This window comes from Dermacentor variabilis, chromosome 4 (genome assembly GCF_050947875.1).
Source record: "Dermacentor variabilis isolate Ectoservices chromosome 4, ASM5094787v1, whole genome shotgun sequence".
NCBI classification, from domain to species: Eukaryota; Metazoa; Arthropoda; class Arachnida; order Ixodida; family Ixodidae; genus Dermacentor; species Dermacentor variabilis.
The window spans coordinates 7,972,091-7,994,425 of NC_134571.1; the positions used below are offsets into that span (position 1 = coordinate 7,972,091).

General features: G+C 44.3%; 1 protein-coding gene across 2 annotated transcripts in view; it reads right to left on the reverse strand.

The window, feature by feature from the left end:
• Window positions 1–12,271, reverse strand: part of Rep (Rab escort protein) — a 54,913-nt gene extending 42,642 nt beyond the window's left edge. The window contains exons 1-5 of one of the 2 annotated variants that reach the window (XM_075688050.1): window positions 12,035–12,270; window positions 11,573–11,639; window positions 4,729–4,798; window positions 3,789–3,904; window positions 2,584–3,085 (exon numbers count right to left, since the gene is read on the reverse strand). In XM_075688050.1, coding sequence (XP_075544165.1) covers window positions 2,584–3,085; window positions 3,789–3,904; window positions 4,729–4,798; window positions 11,573–11,639; window positions 12,035–12,080 — 801 coding nt within the window. In that variant the 5' untranslated portion in view covers window positions 12,081–12,270. Of the gene's footprint in view, window positions 1–2,583; window positions 3,086–3,788; window positions 3,905–4,728; window positions 4,799–11,572; window positions 11,640–12,034 lie in introns of both variants that reach the window. The other variant, XM_075688051.1, reaches the window with a different exon arrangement.
• Window positions 12,272–22,335: the final 10,064 nt, after the last annotated feature.

Sequence of the window (22,335 nt, forward strand, 5' to 3'; positions counted from 1 at the left end):
CAAACACTGTGACGTCAAAAAACTAGAATCAGTGCAAAAAAAGGAAGTGCATTTTGTTTGTAGGAGATATGACAAGGAATTTTCACCATCTAACTCTCTTCCCGTACTTCGTCTTACTCCTCTTACAGAGCATCGCAAACTTGGATGCCTAAAATTCCTTCACACGTTAATCCATTCTCCTCGTCTCTCCTCTCTAGATAACTATTTTACTTTTCCAAACCTTCATGTACAATGAGTCACCATGCGCTAAATATCTCAACCATTTTTGCCCACACTGATACCTTTAAAAAGCTTTTTTTCCATCAACAATTGAAGTCTGGAATTCATTACCAGGCAACATCCGTTCACTACCACTGAAACAATTCATGCAAGCTTGTTCATAAATGTTTGTGTGTTTTTTGTGCATCCCACTCCTGCAATAGCCTCATTGAGGCTGCAGTATGTATAATAAATAAATAAATAAATAAAATAAGCATGGCGTCACGCGCGTACAAGCAAACATGAACACATCTCACTCGATGACCGTGCGCACGCGCTGTCAAAACGCTTGAGTGAGAAAGCGCAGCAGCAGCAGAGAGCAAATTGACCTTCGTGCTGCCTCTTGCTTCAACGCAAACTAAGCGGTGAGAACACAGCTCACACAAAGCTATCAGCACTTGGTGCACTCTGTCCCCATCGCACTTTCCAGGTAGGGCCCGCGCCATACGCAGCTGCCACCGGAACAATCCCCCTTCCCTCCCCTTCCCAGGGTTCATTTCGACGATGGAAAATGGCATACTTCCTACCTGCTTCCTTGCAAATGCGAGACTGAGCCACCATTACCGGCCCACCCTCACATGCTTTGACTCGCACATACAGCACATACCAACAATGTTATCGCCCTTGGACTTTATACAGAACATCACAGTAACGCCGCCTGCAGAAATGTGCCTGGAGTGTCCATATAATTGCTATCGCAATAGAACTAGTTCTAGAATGCCCGACAGAAAATCACTTTAGCAGATGTGATGTGCAATACATTTACCAAAAAGTGGCAAACTATATTATTATCACAACAAAGTTAGAAAAATTATAAACATCCCAAATTTCATGCAATACCACAAAACACCACATGACAATATGCCATAGCTACACTGTAAAGTAGATTTTAAGCATTTTATTTTATATATGAAGATGTGTTGCATAAAACATGTTGTATAATTCTGAAGGTAGAGCATGTGGGGAGCACACGCGCCCATCTTCCCCTGCATCGTCGCGTCGAGAGCCGGCATAGACACGGGAGAGGTGCACTACGCCCTCTCCCGATTCTCCCTCGCTCTCGCGACGCGCGCGCACCCTTCCTCCCTGACTCGCGGGCAGGTAGCTGACGGGCGAGGAGGACATTCCCCTCGCCCAGGTAAAAAGGTACAAAACAGCGCGACCGGGGGAGACCCTCTCTCTCTGACGCCGGACCCCTAACCTGCCGGACTGGAGTACCTGCCGCAACCCGTGAGTGACCACGTTTGCCTGACTATCCCAGGCAACGAGGCCAGCCTATTTATTACTATTACAGAGAGGACGTCTCTCTGCCAGTGTTCTTTATTGCTGGTAGCAACAAACATTATTACAGTTGACGCCGCTGGTTGCCTTATTCATTCGAACCTAACGTAGCTGCGATTCCTGCGCTACGGGTTGGGAGTTCCACAAAGCGACTGCGTGGGGCTAGATCCGGAGCTCGCCTTCAGCCCTAGCCACACACAGAGTGGAACCCCCACAAGCAGCATGTCCACAAGCAGGCTCTACATCAATTCCCACTGTGTGCCCATATGTCAAGTTGAAGTGGCTAAGACACACCATTATAATTGACACTTCTTTTTATCATGGTGGTGCATTTTGAGTGATTTTTCATAAAGCTTTACCAACTTACAAACTAAATGCATTAATTTAAAACTTTATATGACTAGTTAACTCTTTAGCCCCCAATCCCGAGCTGTGCTCATTGCAGGAAGTTGCACCAATGTCATCAATGATGAGTCACACTCATTCAACCCAACTTTGCGCTGCTCCCATTGCCAAAGACGAGCTACAGTCAGCATTGAGGAAAGGCTGCCGTTAAGAGTAGCTTTTCTTTTTCTTTTCAAATTTTTGTGTTAATTGTGACCAGCAACCAATCAAGTAACATATGTTGAGAATCAAAATGGCAGAAAAAAGTATGACTACATAAAAATTTCGGATATTTTGTATGTTTCGGGGGTTAAAGGGTTAGGACTTTTCATGTGTTTACAGGTTTTAGATTAATTTACTGAAAAGCAAGCACAGTGCCTTAAAAATTTTTTAACAAATACAAACCTCGTTTTAGAATGAACTGTTCATGGAACACACAGGCTGATGTTATATGTTATATTCTGAATGCTGACATGTACCAAGCTGAACACCAATGATAGCCAGCAAATACCTTGTACTGGCTGTCTCCGCTGTCATGCACTGGGTTTGGAAAAGAACTGGGTGCTTCAACGAAACCAACTGTATGCGTAGAAACCTTCAAGTACACTGGCCAAGCACCTGATGAGACCCTGCTTCATGAAATCAAAATGAGAAACTCACCTTGGGAGCCAGGTCTAGGTTAAATTTCCGTGAGAGGTTCAGCAGCTTCTCCAAGGACCATAACTCCTTGACCTTCTCAGGCTCCCTTCCACTGGCACTTCCAGAGTTGCTTCCTTTTGCTCTAGCATCTTGTTCCTCAGTTTCTTCATTCAGGCCATCCGATATGCTTTCTGTGTGCTGTGTCGCGCTACCATAAGTAGCATCAACAGAGCTTCCAGTACTGGCCACAGTGTGGTAGGCAGCACTGACATCCTCACTCTCCACAGCCACCGCAGGCTCGTCGCTACCACTAGAATCCACTAGGTCAGCAGCAACCGCACTGGAATGCTCTGTGCTGTCTGCGGAGTAAGGGCACGGACAGCTGGCAACCAGATCATCTGCCGTGGTACTCTCGGTCGATGCCGAGTGCACTGGTCCCTCAGCAGTAGAGTTTTCTCCAGAGCTGGTCTGCAACTGCAGCAATGCTGGTCCAGCTGGAGGGCAGTCTGCAAGCTTTTCTGGGCTATACAAAAACAGCAGTTCTGTTGACACTGCCATTCCGAATTATGCTCACATTACCTCCTGAATGCTCATGCTCTCCTGAATGTGCAGTTTAAAGGTGAAAAGGCTCAGAAGACTTCTTGGTCTATTGCTCATGATGTCTGAAATACAGTGCCTCTGACAGTGCATATTCCTATCAGGCATATTTTACATGATTAGCTTTGCTGCTTAATTCTAAGTACCACTTTGGACCTTTCGCCAACAATGAACAATGGAAAATGTGCCTGCCAGGCGACTCTTCCATTCTTTCAAGACTTACAGTATGGCTCAAGCAACAACACACCCCTCCCACTATTATGAAAAGTGAGCTTTCAACCTCTGCACTAAGCATGCTTTTCCGGGTACAATGACAGCAGTCCTCCACTAGTGTTCCTTCTTTTTTTGCTGATGGCTCAGCCTTCTCAATCTGCATTAAACCACATCATATTTCGTCCAGCAATGACTCTTCCTCCACCTGCTTCTGTGCGGAGCACATGCTCAACTCCCGAGATACTTTGTCATTTTCATATTATAATCAGGCCACACAATAAGTAGTAGACGATATCACACAGTTTATACTAGCTTTCTTGCCACCCCATTCCCGTTATCCTCAGTTTGACTAGTGTACAGATTGTCCTCAGTTTGAACAATGCTATGTAGAGTATGAGTATCTAATAATCACTTACACATTCACGATCTCTTTTGTATTGAAAACTGGAGTGTGGTTCTGAGAAGTCAAGATTAGTCTTTCACCAGGCCCCAGTGGAGTCTGAGCCAGTGGCTCTGGTGGCAGCGATTCATTCTGTAAATAATGAATGCAGACAGCTGTGAATGCACATGCTTGCTGAGTGAAAATGGCAAGTACTATCATGAACAGAGATGCCTGCACTCCTGTCAGAATATTCGAGAAGACGGGAAACAGAGGGACTCAATTTTTGTTAGTCACAACCATATAAAGCCAACAGGCAATGAAGCCAAGGAAAGCATAGGGGTAAATTACCTGTGGTTGAAATTGAAATGTATAAAATAAGGAAGAAAACAGAAATGAAAGTAGACAAACAGCGAGGGTCTCGAATCTGGAAGCCTTGATGCCATCAGGTAGCATGCAAGGGTTTATTAGCCACTTGCCTGCTCTCCAAAGTTCAGGTGCTACACGATGCCATCTGGCAAAAAAAAAGTGTGTTCCACATCCGCCCGCCATGGCTCTGAGTGGCACTGGCAAGCACTTCTAGGGCTAGACCTAGTACACATAAATACCGAAGCTGGAGGACAGATTGATGGCCCTCGCTGTAGCACAATTGGTAGTGCATCACACGCATAATGCAAAGGTTGTGGGTTCAGTATTTATAAGCAACAAGTTATCATTTCAGCCACTTTCATTTAGTTTTTCTTCATTATTTTCCACATTTTAGTTTCAACCACAGCTAATTAACACTATGCTTTCCTTGGCTTAATTGCCTGTAGGCTTTATATGATCCTGTCATGACACTGTACTTCCTTGCCATATCTCAATTTAAATAAGTTGCAAAACTTTACTGTTCCATGACTGAATTTGTGTGGTCCATGCAAGCAAAATGAGATAATTTCACTGCATTGCATGGCAAGAAGGCTAGCACACTGACTCACCTGTGCGAACATCCACTCCCGCAAGCTGCTTAAGTTGTAGCTAGCCCAAAGGCCGCCATAATGAGCTTCTCTGGAATGTAAGGTAAAGCAAATCCATTTAAGGCAAGACACAGCACAAGAGAATGGACTCCTGAAGCACTGGCCACATTTTAATGTAACTTAAATAGTAAATTTTACCACAATATTATAGTTGCAAATAGCCAAATTTCGAATATTAGTAAAACAGTCCTTTTGAATGGAAAGGACTGTTTTAGAAAGAAACAGAATTCCTATCCAGTATGAGAAGCTGCTATTCGAAATTGTCGAATATACGTTTCCATTTGAACATGAGGGTTTTAGAAAACCTTAATGAAACCTCAAGGGAGAGAGATCAAAGCAATTGAGGTCTGTTCCAACTGATTCTGTAAAAGAGCCGTTGCAGAGTTGTTACACAAGGTCCTAACTTTGGACCGTTAGACCAAGTAATGTTACCCTAGGTCAATTTTTTGAAAAGTTGTGGCTGGTACTACAAGAGTTAAAGGGACACTAAAGGCACACACTAAATCAATCTAAAGTGAAAGATTAGTGCTCGAGAATCTCTAAGGTGACAATATTATCGCGAATAGAGCCTTATAATCGAGAAATTGAGGTAAATGCAGGACATGATTAGAGACTACCCTGGGACATTCAAGCACTTGCCCATGACGAAAGCACTTCTGAGTTAAATTCTGTCACTAGTACTCAACTACCCGTTGCGAAAAACACACTCATATTGTATTATCAGATGAAATAAAATGCTACCTGTCCAGTTTCATTTCATGTTTAGAAAAAAGAACTCGTTGAAATTTCCATTGACAACGGCATGGGTGGTCAAAAGGTTTCATTCTCGCTTTATTCTGCGCCACCTGTGCTTTTGCATTTCTATACTTTTCTGATCACGTAGTGCTGCGCTCGTTTTGCTGACTCACAAAACTCACGCAAACTGCAAGTAGCAGAGAATTCAACTTCCATGTGATGTTGCAGGATGCTCGTACGGCCTGCGCCACTTGACCAAGAAACAGCTGCAGTGGTGAATCCGCGGCTCTGTCCAGGCTTGGTGCCGCCGTCTGTCGGCCGCCGTTTTACTCACCGACGGCAGCAAAGGGCAGTGGTGGCATATGCAACGGCACCACTCCCCCGGTTGGGTGGCGCAAGATTTGAATTTCGAAAAAGGTATTCGGACCCTTCAGATACAATTTTCTCGTGAACTAAGTCATTTTTTGGCCCGGAACAAGCGTTGCAAGGTTTCTGGAATGGTATTTAAACAGTCCATGTCGACTTAGCATTTGCCTTTAGTGTCCCTTTAAATGACTGTGCTTGATTAGAAAATCTGCCATTTAAAGATAAACCAATGGCCTTCAATAATTGTGCCTCAGATTGCTTCAGAAGAATACAGTATATGCAATTTTGCAGACATTTTTCTATATTGTGTTGTTTATTGGAAAGAATGCAGTTATTTAATGACATTACCTTTTCCCATCTACCACGGTGCCTATAAAATACCTTTTTCTGAAGTAATGAAACAGGCTAAATATTCATCAATCTTGCAGAGTATGAAAATAATAGCAATAATAACAATATCAAAAATGAAGCAAAGCAGCAGTGAAGTCATGTTTACTTAGCAGAGATATGCGACCTGAAACACTTTTCTAACTAATCATAGAATTGCCTCACTATTACAAGATTTCACCTTGGAAATCTCCTGCTGCAAAAATGTTTCAGATCCTGTATAAGTGGAGTGAGAGGTAATTATTGCACCGATGTACAACTTTCTTTCTGCTTTCTTTTCACTAGTGCACTGGAAGCTACACAAGGAGGATAGCACGAGGGCAAAGCCCTGTCAACCCCCGCCCCTTCATTTTTTTCCTCTTTACGATGCTACTTCTGGTTCAGGCACGTGCGGCGCTCTCTTAATGCGAGATAGGCGCTCGGGCACCTGGAGCTACATCACTTACAGAGACCAATCAGCGCATGTGCTTGTCTGATCATCTCACCGACGAGAAAGCTCATCGCAGCACCCTGCAGCAGCTGCAGTACAACACTAAACAGCATGCTGGTGCAGCAATCTCGGAGGCCACACTCAGCAGACACACTTACATGTAAATGGCATATGTAGGCTAGAAGTACAAGAATGAAACACTTTCTTTTACTATTTTTTGAGATCGCAGCCATGTGTATTTTTATTTAATTCAAAATCAGCAATAATAATATTACTGAGACTGTTCTCACAATCATGAAATCAGCCAATAACTGTTTGTGGGCTTGGCTGATTGCGAAACAGCTGCACAACAACATTTCAAAAGAAGGGGCAAGCGATTTTTCACTGTTTTTGACATGAGATTGTAAATTCCCTGCTGCGTGCAGTGCAACAATATTTGGCTCACATGTTCACAGGAGCCTCGTCTACAGATCAGCGGTGTTTTCTTATTAAACTAAAAATGTGTTTCAGAGTCCCTTGAAAATGCGCTACATTGCCACAAAATATATTGGCATTCCAGTTCACAGATCCCAAAAGCATGCCTCTGAAGTTCAAGACGATCTTAACAGGAACACCAAGGCATTTTATTGCAGATTTTGGGGACACACATCTAGAAAGTGTAGCTAGTCTTAGCATTTCTGCTAAGCAGACATGGTTTCACTTGTCTTCAGTAAATATAATAGAACAAATTTCAGCCTATTCCAGTGACAGCTGCTGACCACTGAAAAGTGGAAAACATTGGCTAATGTTTCTTTTACAATATCTAGACAATCAAAACGGTAAACATACATGGAGCTGCAGCATGTCACAGCAGCACTCCAGTGTGACCCATTCAGATGCATGTTATGACTGAGCTAAGTGAGCCCAGGAGTGCAGATTTTTGGCCTAGTTGGTTCGTTGCATCAATTGAAGTCACAGCACTGGATTGACATGAACAAGAAAGACAACAGGACAGCGCTATAGCACACGTCCTGTTGTCTTTCTTGTTTGCGTTAATCCAGCGCTACGACTTCAATTTAAGTGAGCCCAGTTACTACATAGCAGAAAACAGCACCTGGAGATCTGAGACAACCAGAACAAGGGGGACATCAGGTTGCTCCCCTCTGCTTTTATTTTTTCATTACCATGAAGTGGCATGGGCTCCCAGTTGAAAGCAAGGTATCACTTATTGACCCTTTTCGCAAAGCAGTTGGCTCTATAGAAACGAGATGACAGGAACAGCGGCATACTGCTCGTTGCCTCAGCAAAAGCGCACGAATACTAAACCATTACCTCTTCTGTCCTGCTTCTGTGCGATAAGTTGTCAGAGATGCAATTGGGTTTTCGCTAACGCATTGTGTTACATTCATGCAGCAAAATGGGGAATGATAGAGAGAAGACATGTGCAGTAGTTGGCTGAAGAAGTATGACTGGCATGTTAAGGAATGGAATGATTTTCTGTGTCCAAATTCCCAAACCACAGCTGCATAAGGACTGTCTGTTTTTCTGGCCCTTCACAATGCATGGCTTCCTTCGAGGACAAAAAAAAAAATCACTTACCCACAAGCATTGTATTGCTAACATCCACAAAAAGGACTTCGACCCCGGAACGTCTTGACAAGAGAGTACAGCTTGTTATACGGTGACAAAGGGAGTAGCGCCACTCCTTGGCATAAAGTAAGTCTCTCTCACGTTATTTGCTCATGTCCACCCCAACTCTCATGCATGCAAACTTACACCCACTCCATCGCCAATGTATCAAGAATAAGTGAACGGGTGCACACAAGCATCAACGCGCTAAGGCATGGGTGACAACAGCTGCACCAACAGCACACTAATGTTCAAAACTGAACTGACTGAACGCTTCGTAATGGTCCACAAAGTAAGCAAATGACTAGCGATGACACGTATTTGCTACAAGCTATTACTAAGTACAGATCATCTACGTTACAAGTCCTGTGCGACGTAAGAACAAATCTATCACAACTGAGCACACCCACGACAGATCAGGCAGAAAATAGACAATCAGATAGTGATCGCATGGGCAACTTTACTGAGTCAGAAACATGACAAGCTGCTGATTAAAATTGTTTGCTAAATAAAGAACGAAGGACAAAACACATTGATACCGATTCAATTCATAAGCTGAAAATTAGCATAGCTTGGAGTACTATTTCTAGCCTCGCACTTAGTACAAGCACCATATACACTGCTTGCTCCATTTGGGCAAAGCGTAATGAACTATGAAAGCGCTCACATGTCCTCAGAAGCTGTGGCTTAAGCTCCCGTGTCATCCACCCAGTCACCGTCTATGACATCCGCCGAAAGAGGTTTGCAGAGTCACACCAGCTTCATGTACAGTGCTCACGGAACGAAACACGACACGGAGCATTCAGTAGAACCCTGCAAATGTGCAAAGTATGCGAGAGCACCATGCCATGTCGCAAGGAATTTGGTCACCAAGGGTGTCGAGGGCTCCGATGTAGGTGTACGTGCCAAAATTACATCGATGTGACACGAACTGCAGCCGGTGGAAACGAAAGTATGCACATTACTTAGCCATAAATTGACGCGTTTCATTCCGTGAGCACTGTACATCCATTGTAAACACAGAGGCAATGGGGGCAGCTGAAGCAAGCAATGGACACATCACCACATGATCAAACATGGCAGCACCCACAAGATCGCCGTGAAAAGGGTCAATAGCAACATCTCATTTTGGCCACTCATGCTGTTAACAGCTAGCCTTTTAATAAATTTAATGACGGTGTCAGACGGTCACTTTCGATAGTGGTCAAGCCAATCTTCGAGCAAGCTGTCTCCCGAAGCTTGCTGAAAGGAGCCATTTGCGACTGAGAAATGCAATCCCGATCGGGCTCAATCTTGATTTAAGATCTGCTGTGTGACACCTGTATAAAACATTATGCAACAGGCTTTCTAAGGGTCACAGACATGTGCCACTAAGATTGTAATTGTAATTTATTTAGTGCAAGAGCTAGTCTGTGCTCGGTGACATGCTAGGCAAAACAGATATGCAAGAACCCTTGCATGTCAGCACTTGCAAGCCTGCCACCCAGCGCAGGGAAAAAATAAACGAACGAACAAATTAATACATAACGACAGGAGTGAGCAAGTATGGGATCAGAAGGAAGTAGAGTATAATGCAAAGAAAGAAGAATGATGCAAGAAAGGTCAGAAGTGATGTGATGGTGATGACGATGGTCAGAAGTGAGAAGGAGAAAAGAAACAGCGACTCCATGACAGAGGCAGGCAGAGTCATAGGGAAAGAAGACTGGAGCGGGATCAAAGAGGAAATGGGAGGGGGGTGGGGGAGAGGACGTGCAATGTTATGACCAGCCTTTGAAACATGAAATGCGGGAATGCCTTGGAGAGCTCCTGGGACTCTGCAGGTGTGGTGGACAGAGGATGACACAAGGCAACTAGCGAGACTCGCATTGCCTGATTGTCTTGCCATGAAGTGGCTCAAGTTGTCTGGATCTCTTGCCGACGCACATTGAGGGGTAGACGTGGAGTCGTGGAGGGAGCCATCCAGGAGTCTGCAGAGCATGTAAACTTCGAATGTCCTTCTACGCTTATCCGCAGGCCACCAGGGCAACAATGCTAGCAGTGCAGGGTATGGCCTTCCTGCCCTGTTGTGAGCCCAAGCGCTGATAATTCGCAAAGCCCGGCAGTGGAAACCCTCAAGTCAGCCAATTATAGATGTCGTTGGTGAGGGGACTAGACAGCGCAGCAGTATTCAAGCAGGGGAAAGACCAATGCGGTGTGAAGGACTCGTAGTGCCGCAGTGCTTTGTGGCATGAGATGCGAAGCCATAGGTTTGCCAAGCTTTAGCGATGATGCCAACAACGTGTAACAAGAAGTTCCAAGTTGTATGAGAGCGTTACACCGAATATGGTGAAGTTGCCAGTGGCTGTCAGTTGTGACTTGGTTATATTGTAGACGGGGTTTGAGTGTGCCTTGCTTGCAGTGAAGCCAGTGGCACTACTTTCTGAAGCATTTAGCGCAAGGCAATTTGTCAAGGCCTAGCACTGAATGACATCGATGTACAGCTATAGGTTTGCGCTGTCAGATGGTAACGTGAGAGGAACCACAATTGTTGTGTCGTTGGCATAAAGTAGGCAATGCCGGGAGTTTGGCATGTCATTGACGTAGATGAGGAATAATGTTCGGCGAAAGCCCTGAGGGACTCCTGATGAGACAGCAAACCAGGCAGAGCAGGCACCACGATACAAGACCCGCTGGCTTTGGTACTGCAGGAAACAAGATACTCAGGTGTGCAGCAGTCCTCCAATGCCCGTTCCCCAAGCTCCAATTTTTGTGAGCAGATGGTCTATGTACAGTACATCAAACGCATTGGTGAAAATGAGCTGAATCAGATCCAGCAGGGTGCAGTTGTCCATATGGCCACTCAAGAAGTGTGTGATGGTCACTAATACTGTTTCACAGTTGCAACCAGAACGAAAACCATGTTGACACTCAGTGAGGTAGTTGGACTCTTCACGGAGGTTGAGGAGCTGGCTATTCAATACCTGCTCAAATGTGCGGCAAACAGTCGAGGTGTTTAATATTGGATGACAGTGTTTTGGATGATCTGGCCTTCCACTACCCTTGTGCAGAAGTGTGACCAGTGCCCGATGCCACGTCTCGGGAACGATGCCGTTGTCGATGAGCACAAGCTGGGAAAATTACAATCGTTCCCAGAGGCAGCCGAGGTGTCTTAAATGAGGAAAGCTAACTTTAAATGAAAGAAGAAACACACACGCGCTCTATATGGTTATTCGATCGTTGAGCTGATGCCACAATATGATACTAAAAAATAATACAGAACAGAAAGATTTACGTGCTTACTTATCCAAATGTAGAACCCTCTGTCCAATTCTCGATACTGCGGCAGCTACAATGGATTCTGGCATACCTGCAATAAATCACAAAGTTAGCAGAGTCAAATTAAAAAAACACACTTAATTATCACATATAGGAAATATTGTAAGTTTGTCAAATGTCGCTTTTGTTGCGCAATGATCCGCAGAGCTCTCCAGGTTATTACGAGCATTCTTAGCAAATGTTCGCAAGAATTATATTTCAATGAAATGAAGATCTATAGCAGAAGACGCGCTTGTCAAATCTTGCTTTAGCTTTGACTCACAACAGCAGGACTATGTGGCTTATTAATGCAATGTACAGCCGATCACTCTCCTGCAACTAATCGTCTAACAAAATAAAACATGCCCTCAGAGACTTCTAGTAAATACATCAAGATCACGCAAAACAAGACTCGGTGCGGTTTCGGGTCTTAAAAAGAACACGCACCTGTTCCAACGACGATTACATCATGATCTGTTGGAAGGTCGTCCATTTGTAACTTTGTATGGCCAGGCGTATGCGGTTTAAAATTACAACAACGTAGCAGTTGATCTAGCGTCTACAGAAGCAATATTTCGGCGCTGACGCCACTGCAAATATTATTCCAGAACCGCCGCTGTTCTGCGCCGAGTTCTACGACGGTCCGCCTACCTGGCGCACGACGCACCACCGCACCACATGTGGGCGATGAACCAATCTTCGTAAATGTAATTCTTATTTGATAAATATTTAGAACAAGTCAACCAACAAGTTAAACTACCGTGTATATTGCTTTTATTAATAAGTATGTTGACTGGTGCTGAGGGAACGTGAATAAAAGTGTTTGGCCAGTGTAATACATCTAGAAGGCTATAATCATAGAGCATAGAGTTTCTCACTATTGTGAGAAACTCTATGTTATAGAGTTTCCCATGGAGTTTTCATAGAGTTACTATACTGACTCTAGGGGACAAGCTACCCATAGGGCCCATGCATAGAGTTTCTCACTACATTATGTTATAGTGAGAAACTCTATGGGCCCATGCATTGAAATTGGGAACCGCAAAAGCGCCGCCATGGATGGATGGATGAATGGCGGCTATACCCTTTCTAACGGGCGGCGGCTGGCGCCACCTAGCCTTTTGCTCCCCCTCCTATTTTATTATTATTTTTTTCCCTTTCTTTATATCCTTTTTTTCTTCCCGCCATGTTGCTACGCGCCGAGGTTGCCAGCTCCTGAGACGCTTGCTAGACTTGGTGACAGTAGTCAGTTTTAATCCGGCAACCGTAGCAGCGTAGCAGCTCGGCCGAGAAGCCGAGACGGACGGATGCCGACAGCTAAGTTCTATTTCTATTTTTATTTCTAATTGCAGCAGCGGGAAATCTGAATGGAGATAGAGCCAGCGTAGAAACGTAGGTTGCAGAGAATTGGAGCACTGCGAAGCCAGGAGAACACTTAGCCAAAGTAGGGCGATAAAGTAGGTCGTGGCCAACACATAACAGTTAGGACTAAAGGTTTAATAGTTAGGGCTAAAAGTGTTTTTTTTTTTTGTCCTTCTTTTTTCTTTCCTTTCTTTTTCTTTTTTCCCCTGGTTATTGGTTTGGTTATTTTACTAGCTCTCTTTATTCTTCTAGAGATTCCCAGTGGTCTTTATTATAGTTAATTTTTTTCCTCGCTTTTAGACTGTCAAATAACAGTAGGACAAGAGAATTCATGGGACGACCGGCTAGAAAAGCCAAGGAGGAAGGTGGGGACCTCGTCCAGTGTGAGAGGTGTGAACGATGGTGTTATTTGGATGAAACGACATTCAAAACCGTGGCGGAGGCGGAAGGGAACGGCTTCGTGTGCAGGCTGTGTAAGGTGATTGAGAATTTGGAGAAGCAGCTAAAGAGTGAAATGGAGAGGACAAAGGAGGAACTTGAGAAAGAAAAAATGAAACGCACAGAGTTTGAGGAAAGGGTCGAGAGGGAGTGGGCCTCAAAAATGGAGGCTGTAGAACGGAAATGGAGTGAGGAGCGAGAGAAAAGGCAGCAATTGGAAAAACAATTGAAAGAGATGAGAGAGAGAGAAGCTGAGAGGGAAGCACAGCAGGAACTGAAGGAAAAGGAAGCAGGAGGATCACCCAGTGGAGCGGAATTGGGGGCGGACACGTTAACGTGGGGACCGCGGGAGACACAGGTACAGAGGGATGAGACAGGAGACAGAGAAGGCGAGGAGGCAGGGAAGACCCAGCCGACAGAGACAGGAGGGAGACAAGATTTGCTTGAAGACAGAAAGTTCTGGGTCGTTGGAAGCTCCAACATATCGCGAATGCAAACAGCACTCCTCAGAACAGTGCAGTATGACAGACGAGTGAAGGTCGAATGCATGCCGGGGGCTCGATTCGAAGCTGTGGCGGAGAGAGCCAAAAGCAAACTGAGTGAAAACAGAGAGGGAAGAAACCTGGTAATTTTGCACGCCAGGGTGAATGACGTCCTGCAGAATAGGGGGCGAATGCTGGGCAGGCAGATTTAAGAGGGAGTGGCGAAATTGAGGGCGACCTCTGAGGCGGTGCACATTGCCCTGTGTATGGTTCCGGAGGTCAGGGGACAGGGCCCTTTCATTGAAGAACAGGTAGTGGCGGCAAATGTAGTGATTAGGGAGTTGGGGCGAGCCCTCAGGTGTGATGTGGTGGAGGTGAACAGAATGATTGGGGGGAAAAACTTCCCCCCTTTCGGCCCGGATGGCATTCACTACACTACACCAGTGGGATGGCAGGTAGGAACGAGGGTGGGTCGTAGGGCTCAGGCTTTTTTGCAGGCACGCAGGGCAACCCTGCAAGCCAAAACGTAAAAGACGAAGGACAGGGGAGGGGGGGCAGGACAGGAGCACGGAGGAGGAAGAGGAAGAAGAAGGCAGTAAATGTTGGGTTCATCAACATGCAGGGGGGAAGAAATCGCATTAAGTGGGACGAAATAGAAGAACAGTTACAAACGGAAAACTTTCAGGTATATGGAGTTGCCGAAACCCATTTAAGAGATGAGGAAGAGCCACCATTCGTTGCGGGATACACCTGGGTTGGGTGCAATAGAAAAAGGAAAGAACGCAGAGGAGGAGGCCTTGGGGCGCTGGTGAAGGGACAGGACTGGGAAAGGGTAAGGGAGAGCTGCAGTGAGCACATGTGGCTCAAGGGCACCGTAGGGAATGTTGAGACAATCCTGGGAGTTGTGTATCTAAAAACGGGGAATGAGTCGAAAGAGGAGAATGCAAAACATTTCAAATGTATGGCCAAGGACATCAGGGAGTTAGCTATGAAACGGGAGATAATCATCCTAGGGGACATGAATGCACATTTGGAATACTTTGACGGGGCGACAGATGCGACTGGGCAGATGTTAGTAGATTTTTGTGAGGCTCATGATTTGGTGATAGTTAAGAGGAAGCTTTAGCTCGGGCCCAACTCCGACGCGGCCTATTCAAATACATGTAAAACGCAAAAACGTTTTTATGAGATAACCCCTGGACCGATTTTGATGAAATTTGTCGCATTTGAAAGAGAAAGTTAAATTCTAGTGACTGTTGGAAGCGGAATTTCGATTTAGGGCTTATATTTTCTTAAAACGATTTTCAAATATTTGACCGTTTGAAAAAAATAGAAGCACGAAGTTTATAAATTCATAGCTCTGCATCAGGAAAGGATATCGCGGTTCTGTAAACGGCATCCATTAGATCATTCAAAGCGGACAAATTCAATATGTCATTTTACATCTTACGTGAATTTGTTACGTTGGTTACAACGGTTTTGCAAAAGTTGTATTTCCCTATGATTAAATTTTTTTATATTCATGTATAACATATCAATTTTGTCCGCTTTAGATGTACTATTAGATGCAATTCACAGAATTGTATTAGCATTTTTAGTGGTTAAGTTACAGAGTTGTAAACTGGATAGTTTCGTTTTTTGAAAATTTTCGATTTTCGCCAATTTTTAATAAAAAATTGAAGATCTAACTCAAAATTTTGAAACCAACAGTCACTAGATTTTAAGTTTGTCTTTTAAATGCAACAAACCTCGTCAAATTTGGTGCAGTGGTTGCCGAGCAAAACGAATTCTCCTTTTACATGTATTTAGATAGGAGCACTTGAGCTAAAGCTTCCTCTTAATACTGAAATTAAATGCAACGGGAAAATAACATGGGAAAGAAATAATACCCACTCGACAATAGACTACTGCCTAATGTCCCACAAGTTGTATGAACGGATGGGATGGATGGAAATTGATGAGGAAGGTACAAAAAGCCTGGGGAGTGATCACAAACGAATCAAAATCAGTTTTGGAAGGACAGTACCACTGGTAGAAACTAAAGAAAGGAAAGGTATGAGCAAATTGAATGACAGGCAGCTACAAGAAGTGGCGAAAAACATTGAAAGCATGGTATCCAAGCAACCGCAAAGGGCATGGACATACGACGAGTTAATAGGTATTTTTAAACGAGAGCTAGAGAAGGGACAGATTAGGAAACTAGGAAGTAAACAGGGAAAATATAAACCGAAAAGCTGGTGGGACCGAGAAGTTAAGGAGGCCATAGAGCAACGCAAAGAAGCATGCAGAAAACACAGAGCAGCGAAGAAAAGGGGAGCCACACCAGAAGAGGTGGAGACAAAATGGGAGGATTACCTTGCAATGAAAAGAGAAGCATTGGCATTAATTCAAGCCAAGATAGCAAAAGTTGGGGTACAGTGGATGTTAGAGATACGAAAAAAAAGACAGAAATGCCTCTAAGAAATTTTGGGAACACATAAGGCAACAGAGTAAGAAGACAGAGGTGGTTCAGTACTCACTGACCACACCAGAAGGAACAAAGGTAGAGGGAGAGGAAGCTCAGGAATATATTAGGTTAACAATAGAGGCAACATTTGCAGAGCCAGTGTGTAGCGAAATGGAGAACAATGACAACAGCAGGACAGAATTAGAGGAAGAGTACAGAAGGATGACAAGTAAGGAATGGGACAGAATTGAACACAAGGTCCCCGTGGGAACAGCGACAGGACCTGATGGCATACCTATGAAATTGATAAGCATATTAGGCCAGAAAAGTAAATTAATATTACGACAACTTATTGAACAAATAGTAGTAGGGGGAGATGTTCCACAGGACTGGAAATCAAGCAGAATGATATTAGTGTACAAAGGTAAGGGAAGCAAGGACAACATTAAATCCTACAGGCCAATAACTATCACATCAGTCATATACAGAGTAGCAATGCAGATGGTGAAAAAGAGAATGGAGGAATGGGCAGAACGTGAAGAGATCTTGGGAGAACTGCAGAATGGATTTAGAAGGAACAGACGGCTAAATGATAATTTATTTGTTATAACACAGTGCATAGAGATAGCGGCAGCCAGGCAGAAACCGCTATGGATAGCTTTTTTAGACATTAGAGGAGCCTATGATAACGTAAACCGAGAAAAGTTATGGAGCCAGTTGAGGGAATATGGTCTAGATAGAAAGATGATTGAGTTCCTACAACAAGTTTATACAGATAATGAGGTAGAGATAACATGGGAGGGGGAAACTACAAAGCCAGCTAAAATAAGAAGAGGTCTCAGGCAGGGCTGTCCATTGTCGCCTCTGCTTTTTATGATTTACATGAGCCAAATGGAAAAGAGACTAGAACAGAGCACAATAGGAACTGACATAAGCTATATGCTGGAAGGGCAGAAGGTAGCTCAAGTACTAGCCGGACTGATGTATGCAGATGATATTGTACTGCTTGCTGACACCCGAGTAGAGCTACAGGAACTAATGAACATATGTGTAGAGGAGGGAGAAAAATTGGGACTGCAATTCAGTAGGGAGAAGTCTGGGATAATAGTATACAATGAAGAAAGGGGGGAACCATTGGAAATACAAAGCACTAAGATTGATCATGTTGAAAAATACAAGTATTTGGGCATATGGCTAAACGAGGGCAAAAAGTACTTGGAAGAACAGGAAAAAATTATGATTGAAAAAGCGAAAAGGAACTCAGCTGTAATGAAACATAAGGCACTTTGGAACTATAATAGGCACGAGGTGGTTAGGGGCGTATGGAAAGGGGTTATGGTACCTGGCCTCACATTCGGAAATTCAGTACTGTGCATGAAATCGGAAGTTCAGGCATGCATGGAAACGAGACAGAGAAGTGTAGGCAGGTTGGCCTCAGGAGCGCATGGGAACACCCCTAATGAGGGAGTGCAGGGGGACATGGGATGGACGTCATTCGAAGGTAGAGAGGCAATAAGTAAGCTAAAATATGAGCAGAGACTCCCAGCACTGGAGGAAAAAAGGTGGGCAGGAAAGGTATACAAATATCTGTACATGAAAAGTTTGAACACAAAGTGGACACTCAGAACTAGGAAGCTGAGGAATAGATACCTACAGCCGAGGGAGGGGGTCCAACGTGGTTCTAGTGTGGGAAAGGAGGTGAAGGAGACGGAAAGAAAAATGTGGGAAGAAAGAATGCTCGGAAAGCCAGCGCTATCAATGTATAGGTCACAAAAACAGGAGATTAAGAGAGAGCTCTTATTTGATAACTCGCGGGGCAGCTCACTATTATTCGAAGCTAGGACAGGGGTTTTGAGAACGAAAACATACAGGGCTAAATTTGAAGACGTGGACCTTCGGTGCACAGCATGCGGAACCGAAATGGAGACCACTGAGCATATAGTGCTGAGATGCACAGACCTTCGCCCAACCCTGGCAGAGGGAACAGTGGCAGATATGGAAGGGGCATTAGGTTTTCCCGGGGAACGAGGGCAAATAGACGTGAAAAGAGTGGCAGTAACGAAGGGGAGGCTAGAGGATTGGTGGAGGAAGTCAAGGGATAGATAATACTATAAATCGGGGAGATAATGTTTCCTCTACTGTGTTAGATAGTTATCTTGGGGGGAGGAGGGGAGTGAAAACTAGGTTAAGGAAAAGAGGATATAAAGAAAGGGGAAAAAGAATAATAATAATAAAATAGGAAGGGGAGCAAAAGGCTAGGTAGCGCCAGCCGCCGCCCGTTACAAAGGGTATAGCCGCCATCCACCCATCCATCCATCGGCGCCTCGCTTGTAGTGTCGTGATGTGTGCGTGCAGCCGTGTGTTTGGGCTTTATAAGTTGGTTTTTTATTCTATGTTGTGGGACGGTGTGGGTGTGGTCCATGTTGGCCGTACAGGTGGCAGTTATGCAACCGAGGGATGATCCTGTTGAAGTTTCCGGCGGTATGCGGTTTTCAGCGGTCACGCCTGTTGCAGGAGTGTCACTCGACGAGGTTACGAGCTTGGAAGCTGTGGTCAGATTCCTCGCTGGCGTTCCGTTATTCTCTTCGCACGGGCGCGGTATGTTGCAAAAGCCGCTTTCGCGATATATCGTCGTGACGCTAGATCGGGCTTTTTATTATTATAAGTACTGATCCAGCTAGCTGTAGGGCACATGTAACCGACAAACGGAAGTCTCAGGAGAGCACCTGAGATTATAATAAAGCAGGCGGCGCAGGAACTCCACAGGGCACCCAAGGGACAGTGGGGCGATCAAAGCTCGAGGCAGAACGGTACGTAGGTTGGGGCCGCCGAGGCAGGTGTGTGCCAGGGAGTGTTTGCACGGACAGCTCCCCTGGCACGCGCAGCAGTGCCTCGCAAGGTCGAGATACCTTAAAGGTACCTGCGCCCATGATCTTTCTTTTGCCTCGGTGCAGTGAGCACGATTAACGAGAATAATATGGAGGGCATCCGGTGCAGTCGCGAATGCGTCATGACAAATGTAGCTCGCGTCGCCTGGCGTGTGTAGTAATATCAGAGTTGGTTGTGTGAACTTTATGCATAATACGCTTTGTTACGGTACCTTAACGGAATGGGTCTAGAGGACGGTGTTGGTACATTTTTTCGTATCCGCCCTAATCCTATACCCCCCACTACAAACACACACACATATCCCCTTTTTTTATGCATGCATACAATTCCTTGCCATGACGGATCATAGCCTCCTTTATTTTTGAAAAATAGAGGAGGCTATGGACCGATTGACCAGTTCAAATTGTCAACTTGTCAGTAACTGTCATAGGAATCACTGTAATAAACACAATTCCACGATCGAATTGTTTACTTTCATTTTTTTTTTTGTAACACTGAGAACTACATAGAACTTTATTTTGTATATGTGAGAGAAGTATGTGGATATCACGAGCTTAAGCCAATGTGCGATACACAGACAAAGCAGCTGCTACAACATGAACTGCATTGAGGGCCACACAACACATACGTAATTAAAGGTGCAAAATATAGGGGGAAGCTTCAAAATACGCTCTGTAGCACTGCAAAGTATAACATATATTGTATGTGTACAATAAATGTTCAAAAATACAATGCATCAATGTCCCATTTGCCTTCAAGTTTATTATCAAGTTCAAGTTTACTGAAGTTTATTATGAACATATGTACAACAGGAATCTACTGACACACCCGCAGTCAAGGTGGCTGTTCGAGGTGTGCTGGCTGCCTCAGTGTAAGAAAAAGAAATTGGGTGAATGTCGACACCAGTGCCACTGCTTCTTGCCTCTGACCTGCACGTGCCTCCGCGGCATCTTTGTGCACAAGTGTGCTGGCGTGGCGAAGCGTAGGAGTCATCCGAGAGAAAGAGTATCGTTTACATGGAGAAGTGGCTGTTCACGTTGCCTGTCGCTTTCCCTCAAATGTTTCCTTGGCGACTAGGGTGACACACCCGCAGTCAAGGTGGCTGTTCGAGGTGTGCTGGCTGCCTAAACGAAAGAAAAAGCAAGAAATTAGATGAATGTTGATACCAGTGCTATTGCTTCTTGCCTCTTACCTGCATTTGCCTCCACGGCCTCTTGGCTTGCGGATTCTGTATGAGGGAGATGCTGTTGCTAGGCGTAGGCATTGTCTAAGCAAAAAGAAAAGGCCATTCAAATGGGGAATTATGGAAATAAATGCAGTTATGTCTGCTTCTTGCACTCTTCTTGCCTAAATGTTTTCAAACATAGTGTCCAGTATGCACCAGCACTTTGACTGCTTCTGCTTTTTACCTGCAGGTGTTGCTGCGAGATCCTTAGTATGGCTGCGTGCAGCATTGTAACACTTGGTGGAGGCATTTGAAGTGGTAGCCAAAAATATGAAGAATCATCCTTGTCTGCACGAATGCTTTCAATTACTAAATGCAGTGGTAACTATCACTATTAGTGCAAGGCGCCCCACATCTATGCGGCAAGTGCCATAGCTCGAAACTGAATTTTTCCTTTGGTGTTTCACGAGGCATCTGATATGTCCACATTAGATGTGATGTTTGTTTTTATTTATCCCAGTGTGGAGAGAGCATCATTAAATTGTTTTTTATTTTTGCGTGTCTTGTTTTTTGATTTATTTCTGAATTTATCAAGCAGCAGTCTCACGATGCTAAAGTGACTTATGTAATGGCAATCAGCTTTTGTTTTGCAGAAAAACAACGCATTTCCTGACCCATTGTTTGACATCCCCTCACTCGCATAGTTTTGCAGAGTATTCTACCTATATTGACTTACTTGACCTCCACTAAAGAGTCTTGCATTTTCAAATATGACTCTTTCCTTAAAATCATTCGACACTTCTCATAATTTCTGTACCTTGGGCTTCGATACTCTGCATTCACCATTTTTGCTTGTTTCTGACTAAAAATGTCTTCTTTAATTTAGAGCTTAAATTTTACCTTTGGAACACACGGAAGGGCTTGCCATTGCATATCTGCATAAAAGGGAAACATGTTTCATTAAACATTTGCAAAATCCAATTGAAGATTGATGAATGCAGCTTGCAGTGTGATATGACTGAATGAGCCATAAAAGTAACTCATCTCACTTGGTGAATTAAATTAGTGTGATAAATTAAATTAGTATGATGTGCAAGATACCTTACACTAACGTGGTGGGTTCTCTTGCTTATACAGCAAAATAATCGGTGCGCGAGAAAAAAATTATTTTTGCATACCCCTTGTACACACTGATTTAAGGAGAATGAGCTGGAGCTGTCCACATGATCTACTTATTTTACCTGCGAGTATGGTCAACAAAAATGTGTCCCAGCTGCTTAGTGGTACTCGGGATTATGTCAGTATTGCATTCTAAAATAATTGAATTTTGAAAATGCTCGCAGGGATCTGATGTGCATATCTTCAGTTTATGGATACATGTAAAAGACTCAGCATCAAGTGCAAGTGAACGTTCCCGCAGGCCCGGAGTCAATCATGCAAATAGATTCGCTGCACAAATTTGTGACCAGAAAAGATATTCCACATGAAATGGCATGCAAGGAAGTGTTGGAAATATTGCACAGTTAATAAAACGCCTGCGCTATTAATATGTGGGTTGATGCACTCGTTATGCAAAACGGAGGTGAGGCGTGCAGACAGGACACAAGAGTAGAGTAGAGTACAAGCAAACACGAGCGCCGCCCACTTCTCTAATCTTGTGTCCTGTCTGCACGCCTCACCTCTGTTTTGCATAATGAATCCTAACCAAGTAGCTGAGCTTTCTGCCGTTCTAAGTCTCGATGCACTCGATTTCGTCCGCATTAGGCACTCGCCTCTTGATTACTTCGTGGCACAGAAATACTCGGCATCAGGCTGTTTGTCTGCTGTGGCCTTTGTAGAAGCATGATTGTTCAAAGTGCAACAATTAAACAGATTCTTTGAGTTGCTTGCGGCTTCGCCAGTACAATTCCGGTGCGCTGGTCCGCCTGTCCAGCAATTTCCTACTGAAGGGAAACCTGCAAATAAA